General features: G+C 41.3%; 1 protein-coding gene across 1 annotated transcript in view; it reads right to left on the reverse strand.

Moving 5' to 3' along the window:
- IQCA1 (IQ motif containing with AAA domain 1) overlaps positions 1–9,023 on the reverse strand; it is a gene marked incomplete at its 3' end in the record, with an annotated part of 97,501 nt that overhangs the window by 49,646 nt on the left and 38,832 nt on the right. The window contains exon 6 of the mRNA XM_010144561.1: positions 6,454–6,538. Coding sequence (XP_010142863.1) covers positions 6,454–6,538 — 85 coding nt within the window. The remainder of the gene's footprint in view (positions 1–6,453; positions 6,539–9,023) is intronic.

Here is a 9,023-nt window from a genome sequence, read left to right on the forward strand (position 1 = left end):
AAGAGTTGATTTTGAAATCCTAAACCATGAGGGCTTTTATGGAGTAAGACCAATTCCTGAAACCACCCAGGAGCATGATATCCTAATGACATACAACTTAAAGATCCCTCTGGACCTGGGCTTGGATTATGAATTTGTTCTTGTGTTCCTAGAGGTAGACTGATTTTTATAAAGATGGATTTTGAGAGACTGCCCTGAGGTGTGTCTAATTGCAATAGGTGGTTAAAACCGAAATGGTTGTAGGGGCTGAGAGAGATCCAACTGAGATATTGTGACAAATCTGACAGAGATACACGGATAACCCAGCATCTTTATCCCTGCAAGCTAGTAGCAGCTGATGACTGGGTACAGCTACATCTACTTCCATAACTTTAGTTCCTGGCCATTTATACTTTATTTGAAAAGGACAGAGGGTGAAATTTGCTTTTTCTACCATTCTTTAGTTCCCAGGCACCTTTCACTGTGTTCTCTTGCCCCTGAGAGAAATTCTAAGATCATTTACCAGTAAGCATAAATCAGAAAATCTGTGGCCATTGAAGTTTATTAATATTGGCAGTACAATGAAAGAGTAGAAAATAAAACATTTCCAATTGTAAGGCATGTTTCTCATAACAGTAAAAATCTGTTTTCTAAACGATGCCTTTTAATGCACTGAAGATTGGCTAGTGGAAGGGGACAATGACAAGGGCTATGCTTTGCAGCCAGTGAAATTTCATTAGTGGATCTCCCCAAGCATTTCAGTATCTTACATTTAATTAAATATGGTAATTTAAACCTCAAGCACCGTTCAGTCATATCTTGCAGTGGTAAGCGGTGAAGCATTTCATTCCCTGGGATAGATTAACAGATTGACTAGAGTTCAAAATAGGTTTTTGGTGTCCCAGCAGGCCTGTTGTATCCAAAACCAACAGAAGTACTCAAACTGTATCCTTCTCTGTGGCCTGGTCCTAGGGCTAAAAACCCAGCCTTGGCACCTCCACCTCTCCCCTCTGCTCTGACTGCCTACCAAAGGGTAACCAAACTGGTTCCAGCATCTTGGGGTGGGCTTTATCCGGCAGGATACCTGTAAGTGCACATGTGATTGACAACAGTTTTTAATTTCAAGCAGTGTTTTTTGAACTATACTGGTGATATTTTAAATATATCCAGACTCTGGAATTATTTGCTTTCAGTATCATTCATCTGTATAAAAACAAAGGGGTTATATTGAGTTTCTGTTCTCATGAACCTGCTATAATGGGACTGAATTTTGAACTGTCCTTATCTTTGTCTTGCCTTGATTCATTTTGTAAGGTGGCAAGAAAAAAGTTCATGCATTACTATTTGCCCCTTACTATGAGAAGGACATTGAGGGGCTGGAGCATGTCCAAAGAAGGGTAACAAAGATGGTGAAGGGTCTGGAGCACAAGTCCAAAGAGGAGCAGCTGAGGGAACTGGGGGCATTTAGCCTGGAGAAAAGGAGGCTCAGGGAAGACCATCTTATTCTCAACGATTCCCTGAAAGGAGGTTGGAGTGAGGTAGGGGTTGATCTCTTCTCCCAAGGAACAAGCAACAGGACAAGAGGAAATGGCCTCAGGTGGTGCCGGGGAGGTTTAGGTTGGACATGAGGAGCAATTTCATCCCCGAAAGGGTTGTCAAGCCCTGTTCCAGGCTGCCCAAGCTGCTGTGGTGAGTCCCCATCTCTGAAGAGATTTAAAAGATGTGTATATGTGGTGCTGAGAGACATGGCTTAGTGGTCACTTGGCTGTGTTGGGTTAATGGTTGGACTTGATGACCTTCAGGGAGTTGTCCAACCAAAACGATTCTGATTTATTTTCAGAACTGCAGTACAAGCTATAGTAGTAAATATATGGAGCTATACAGGGAACAGAAATGTTGCTTGTGGTTAGCACCAAATGTGCAGTAACCCAAGAAGCTGAGACTAGAAAAGTGCACAGAAACTGCAGTCAGAGGTTGTGTATATCCAAATAACAGCAGTACAGTCTCTCTCCTGGACACCTTGGCAACATATATGTAGCCTGAGATGCCAAGTAGTTTCAGTGCCATGCTCCAAAGCCATCCAGCTGGCAATGCCATCAGCATATGGAGCCTGAATTTTTGGAACTAGCTGTCTGCTTTCTGAGAGAGAATGTCAGAGCAAATAGAATTTCTTCCTCTTCCATGTCAGACACATTCTTCTCTACATTCCTTCCGTGCAGCTTCTCCAGCTCTGCTTTCACCTCTGCTCTAAGCAGCTCCAAAATTGCAGAGGACTGCAACCTGGGATGAAGCTAACATTGAATGGCTTGAACTCTTCTCTGCAGAACAATTTTCCCTTTAGCTACAAGAAGATGCCTGAAGAATCTGACAACAGAGGAGGAAAGAAAGGGAAGGGCAAGCAAAGGTTAGTTTGAGATACTAAGCAATTCACCCACGTTACAATACAGGGTTTTTTTTTTCCCCCTGAAGAAAACTTCATAGTGGAAATAAAGGCAGATTTCTTCCTAAATTATTTTAGACTGCCCTTTTTTACCTAGGTTGCCTCTTTGAAATGATGCTGCAAGCACTTAGAAGACTTTTAATATTGAGGAGTAGAATGTGCTTCAGTAGGAGCAGATGAATTTTAACCTCCTGTTTTGTTTTTTCTAGTCTCAATGTAGGACTCCTATTGTCCTAGTGATGATTCTTGTCCAGTAACATTTTCTTCAGTGTAAAGGAAAATGTCTTTTTGGCCTCAGATGTCCCACAAAAGATTGACTTTTCTGTTCTAACATCAGTTTGAGTGTTTTCAAACTTTTGCAATGCAAATCCCTTTTTGGGAAAGAGAGGGCCACTCAAATGGTGCAGCCTGTGAATGGAAATACTTGGCTCATAAACACATCAAGCATAGGATAATCTCTAGCTGCCAGTAGGATTCATTTATGTTCATTGTGGTCCTCAGCCATAGAAAGCTTACTGTTGGCTTGGGCAAGCTGACACTTGAGGTAAATGTTCTTCCCCAAGAATAAGGCCTTCCCTCAACCCTTGAAAAATGTTACTTGAACTTCTTGTCTCTATTAATGGCGTGGGCATAAATGATATTCAAGGACTGAGTGAGTTTGGGAATGCTGGATCTCCAGCTGCAGCAGGTGAGAGACAGCCTCAGAGTCCTGTAATTCCATCTCTAACACATTTTGAAAAGAAACGCTTTATATGCGCATAGCCTAGCGTTCCTGGAGAGAAAATGTAGAGTATTACCTCTACAGGAAGAAGCTTTTTTGGAATCTAAGGAAAAAAAGTTTCTTCAAGAAAACAGGACTGTTTGAGTGGGGGTTTGTGGGAATGTTTAGCTATTGGTAATAAAGAATACTAATTAGTAGTGTAATATGGTGCAGAGCGTCAAGAGAGGATCAGGAGCATACGTTTGCACAGCAGCTAGCACATACTTTTCCTCACCCCTTCTCTAGATGCTGCTGGATCAGATACTGCAGTTACAGTGATGTGGAAATGACTTTGTCCTCCTGAATGTACAACAGAAATCTGGGTAAGTGGCTTTTTTCTGTTAAGTTATTTGATATTGGACATGAGGGGGAGTTGGGAGAGAGGGGGAACATGCCTGCTGAATGGCAACTCTCTTGACTTACTTTGCATGGTAATGAGACTTAATGAACTACAGGAAGAGATCATAATTTTGTTGGCAGCAAAGCTAAAAATTGTCACATCTGATGATTATCTTTGGAGCAAAACATAAAAAACCATTAGGGATAGACTTCCGGAACAGATGCAGGGAGGTTACACTGATGTCTCAATCTTAAATTTCTCTTGAAGAGTATGCACAGTAGAGAAAAGCTCCTTTACAGTTAAGAGATAGCACATATTTTCCTGACTAAACCACCAAGTACTTTGTACTGGGATCTCTTTGGCGTATCTTTTTGAAAGGTATTTGTACAAATGTCATGGTAGCGGTTTGTGCGGAAGGCCAGCTACGTTACAAAGTCAAGTAAGGTCAGAGTTGTCAAAGGAAAAAGAAATATAGAATGTATAATAATGCAGCAATGGTTCGTGAAGTGATTAATTTGTATTTTATTTTCCCCAAAGTGTCTTTACCGAGGTCTTAGAAAATGCTCACTTTTTAAATACCGTTCGGTCTTGATTTTTCATGGGAGTTTAACTTGGGAGTAACCAACCCATTCACAGAAGCTAATATATACAAGAGGTGAAACCTTGCCTCCCCTGAAGTCAAGGACAAAACTGCCATTAACTTCAATGGGACCAGGATTTCATTTACTATGTTGCCCAGTAGACCAGTGTGGATCAAAACCAGTTGCCTTAGGGACTTTTAATATGCAGATGACTCAGTTGAAAAAAAAAAAGTGTTTTACTTGTCTGACATTCAGGTAAAATCACGATTGTACTGAACTTTCTTCTACCAACCACATCCTGGATATCTGTTAAAGTACATCCTGCTCTTGGTTGTGCTGGCTAAAAAGGGAGAAAAAACAGGCCCCAAACTCTTTGAAAGCCAGATAATTGCTAAAGAAAACAGTTTTTTATCTTCCAAGTATTTTTCTTCTATGCAGAGAAAACAGTCAGTAAAATAGTCTCTAGACTTTCTTTCATTTTTATGCAAAGAGAAAGCAGATGCCTAGGAAAGACTATAAAATAGTTGAAAGTAGGAAATCAAAGGTGGGAGTAGGACAGGAAGAATACATTTCTCCAAAATCTACTACCATATCTGGTTTTGCTCACTGTAGTTTCTTGTAACACTTTCTGAGTTGTGTTTATCCTTGTTGGTAGTAGGTCTAATTGGCATCATGTTCCCTAAAGCCTTCTCCAGCATCAAGCTGCTCTTGCTGGGTGGCTCCCCCGCTGCTCAGAGCAGCCAACAAAGCCTTCTTGACTCTGGCATGTGTTTCTACTTCAGAAGCTGAAAACTTAACCGAGAGGTTTTCTTCACTCTGAACAAGAGTGGCTTACATACAGAGGCCAGCAGGGTTGACCTTAGCATACTCTGAACTTGGCTAAAACCAGGACCATGCCCTGAGCTCAGCTTTAGTGAGACACAGAGAGCCATTTGTAGCAGTTTCTTGTGTGTTTTTGTAAGCAGAGTAACTAATGTTCAGAGTATTGTGCTTTACGCTGGGCTAGTCTGTATTTACACCCCCTCAAACCATACAGAGGCTGCTACTGGTATGCCCCAGGCTTTTCCAGCTATTTCCAGGAAGAACTGAATCCAAAACATTTGGATTTTCTGTACCTGTTAGATCTTCAGTTGCAGGCAGCTGATGAATGCAATGGTTTGTCTCAAGAAGGGAGCTTTAAGGACTGCTGAGGTCAATTTTTGACCGTTTAGTTTTCCTAGCCCACTAGTAGCCACCACGCCTGGTTCACTCAGAGGCCAAATCCTGTTCCTGTGTGCAGGGCTTCCTGTTTATAATTTCCCTCAAAAGACTCATCATCCTGCTAAGATCATTGTGGTGGGTGGAAATGACACTGAGTGCTGACCACTGCCTCAACTGGTCTTAATCACTTTCTCTGTGTGACACCCAGATGATCAGAGGAAGAGATTATCAGCTCCTTCTATTAGCCAGAGAAGTCAGAAGAGGTTTTATACCAGGGAAAACAACTTAGCTCACTACAAGAATACATAAGATAAACTAAGATACTTCCTTCACTTGAATGTTTAAGCTCACTTAATGATCCTTGGCAGTAAATCAAGGCTTAAGCCTGCCTGCACAAGAAACTTTTCTCTGCTTAAACTAAACCAATTATTGATGTACTGTGCTGATACTGAATGTAAAACACACTGGAACCAATTTTACAGAATCCCAGAATGGTTTGGGTTGGAGGGGACCTCAAAGATCATCTAATTCCAGCCCCTGCCACGGGCAGGGACACCTTCCACTACAGCAGGCTGCTCAAAGCCCTGGCTGACCTGTCCTTGAATACTTCCAGGGAAGGGGCATCCACAGCTTCTGGGCAACTTGTTCCAGTGTCTCACCACCCTCACAATGAAGAGTATCTTCCTAATATATAACCTAAATTTGCCCCCTTCTAAATTCAGCCTCAGGGGAAGATTTGGAGGCCTATTTTAAACCAAGGCTTTTAAAACTGTTTAACATGTAATTCTACTGGTAGCTAGCACCAGTTTAACTACATGGATTTTGCAACAGGAGAGCGGCTCAGCTCTTTGTAGCTGAGCCTTTTCCTCTTAGCTCCCTCAGACACTTATCTGTCTGCAACTCGCATGCTCTGAGCATCTTATGCCATGACTAAGTGGCTGCACATCCTGAAGGGGAACAAGTTCTGGTACATGACTTCTGTGGTTTACCCTGGAAGAAACCAATCCTCTCATGCAGGAAAAAGCTTTTTAACCATAAGGTTCCTGGAGTACTAAAGACATTGTTATGAAAAATTGCTGCTTAAACAGACTTGTTTTGTAGCAATTCCTTCTCCAATCCCATTAACCTTTTTTATTAAAGGAGTTGACAGTACCTGCTCTGGAGTCTTTTCAGAAAGCATAGCCATTGAACCTCCAGCCTCTTCAGTAGGGTAGTCAGGAAACCGGCCGATGATATGCCTGCGTGAGAAACAGAAGTGGAAAAGGAATTAAAAGCCGTTACTTTTCACCTGGATGACACAGATAGTGGGGAAGCAAACCCTCCCTCACCACCTACTCAAAACCAGAGAGCTGGATCGCTTATGACAGTGGCTTTTTGTCCAGTAAATTCATGAAAACAGTTACCAACCCGTGTCTCTTGTCCTGTGGCCCATGAAACACTTGAAGTTCTTTGGGAATTTGAGGACTGCACACCATTTCACAGCCAAGAGACTTAGCTTAAAATGTTTGTTTATAGCTCTGCTCTCTGCTTTTTATTTTTTTAAATGTTTAAATTGGGTTTTGATCTACAAATTCCAGATTGTATTTCCCTGTGAGGACCTCCACCCTCAAATTTCCAGAGTGCTTGCACTTATAGGTGGTATTGGAGGCTGCTGAGAGGGAATAAGTGACTTTGTGGTAAGCTTTCATGGATGGCACAGGTAACATAGGGTGCTTCCAGAACTTTTCTGAAAGAGATCAAATAACTACAGTCCAAAGGCCATTTATATTGACAAGACTCTTTAACTTTTCACTTTTGCACCTTTGTAGGTTATATCAGTGAAATTTTTTTTGTTTGCTAATATCAGGAAGATTTTCTGTTCCAAAGAAAATTCTGACACTTCAGAAAAATCCTTGTGCTTCTTTCAAATAGAATGGGAATGTTTCCTCTAAATGAAATGAAATTTCCCTTGAAAAGAAAATAGCTCAGGTCAATGTGATTCACAAAAATTGCTTTCACTTTTCTAAAAAAACCCTAACTGTTACCTTAAAGGGACTTTCCTAGTCTACTGTTAAGCAGTAGACTCAATTTTAAGCCGAGATCCTCAGAACAGAACATCTTGTGTTGTGTTTCTGCAGTGCCATGTGTAGGGTTTGGATTCCTAGTTAGCGTTAGTACCAGTTACCAAAGAATAAACATTCATTTGTGATTGTCAGCTCTGATGTGCATGTTCAACAATCACTAGTTCTATATGCAAATAGATGCAAAATTCTGGTTGTGGCATTCCCAGAAATCAGTCTGTATGAACACAGTGGTGTTATTGTTAGCATATTTTTAAAAATCTAGTAAGAAAGGGGTTTTGTCCTTGAAGCACTGCACCATCTAATTTATTTAATGTCAGATCAAGTTCCAATTTTTACAAACAGCCAGAAAATAGCTCAATTTTCTGTTAAATACAGTCTTGTTTTAAATGTTGCTTTAAGTCTGGCTTACAGTAACAAATTTCTCAAAATCTGATATTCAGGCTGTTGTTACTTTACTAATGTCAGCTGGGAGGAAAGAAATGCAATACGCACTGCGGGTGAAGAGCCAGTTTGGAGTCCACTGCCCACTGAATTGTGGTATCAGTGCCAGCTTTCAATATTTATTAGTGTTACATTCAGTGTTTGCATTAGCTTTTTCATTTTTAAATCATTTACAGCTCTTGGAGATGGAAATACCTAACTTTTGGGTATGTATGATGAGTGTATCTGAGTGCTGGAGAAATTCTATCATATTCTGAAACTTGGAAGTGGGTTCTGGTTTGTTTATAATCTGTATTCTCAGCACAATCCTTCTGCTCACAGCTGGTGCAGCTATTTGGGATGAGGATGACATGGCTCATCTCATCCCTGTAGCAGCTACAGCAAGTGCTTATGTTGAAAAATAACTTGAGGTGAGGAGAAAGTAATGCCAATCTTTTCACACAAGAAGCAAAGTGTCAACCATTACTGACCACTCAGCTGCCCAAGGACTGGGTGTTCGGTTGAGGACAATGCAGTATGTAAGTTCCCATAGTCATCAGTGACCCTGAGTGCAGATGGCTACCACACGTTTCAGTTGTGCTCATTCTGCAGAGACATCTGTGTTTTCCTTCTGGACTTGATTCTTTCCTCTGTGCTGTTGTTTGGTGCATCAATCGCTATGTGATTGGTCAGGGAACAGTATTCTTAAGTCTCACTTCCCCATCTGACCTCTTGTGGGTTTTTCTCTTTCTCTTCTTGGTTTAAATGGCTACAACTTCAATCTTGTAATGCCTGGAAAGCATGCACATGCATGACCCTTACAGACAAATTCCTCTCCTTATGAAACCCTCTGAGTTCAGAGGTTAAACCAGGGGTTCCTTTGACCTGTAGATCTGCACAGAAAAATGCAGTCATTGGTCTTCCTGGTCAAAAGTCCATCTTAACTGTAATGAATCTCAATTTCAATTCTCCATTTACTTTTTGGCAGTGTTCTACTCAGAACCATGACAATGGATTGTCTCGTGCATTTGTCACGATGGCACTAGACCTGAACTGTTCTGTTTGAGCTTGTTTTACAGTTGTTAATGACAAAACACCAGGATAAAATGAGCAGCCAGCATTCATTCCATGAACAGCCAAGGATACTCCTGTATCTTTGTTCCATCAGGTAAGCTACACATCGCCTGTGGCTCAAGAGGGTCCCACCAGGCATGTCCCACATGGAACAGGAAACCGCTCT

This window comes from Buceros rhinoceros, unplaced genomic scaffold (assembly GCF_000710305.1).
Source record: "Buceros rhinoceros silvestris isolate BGI_N320 unplaced genomic scaffold, ASM71030v1 scaffold9461, whole genome shotgun sequence".
Classification (NCBI taxonomy): Eukaryota; Metazoa; Chordata; class Aves; order Bucerotiformes; family Bucerotidae; genus Buceros; species Buceros rhinoceros.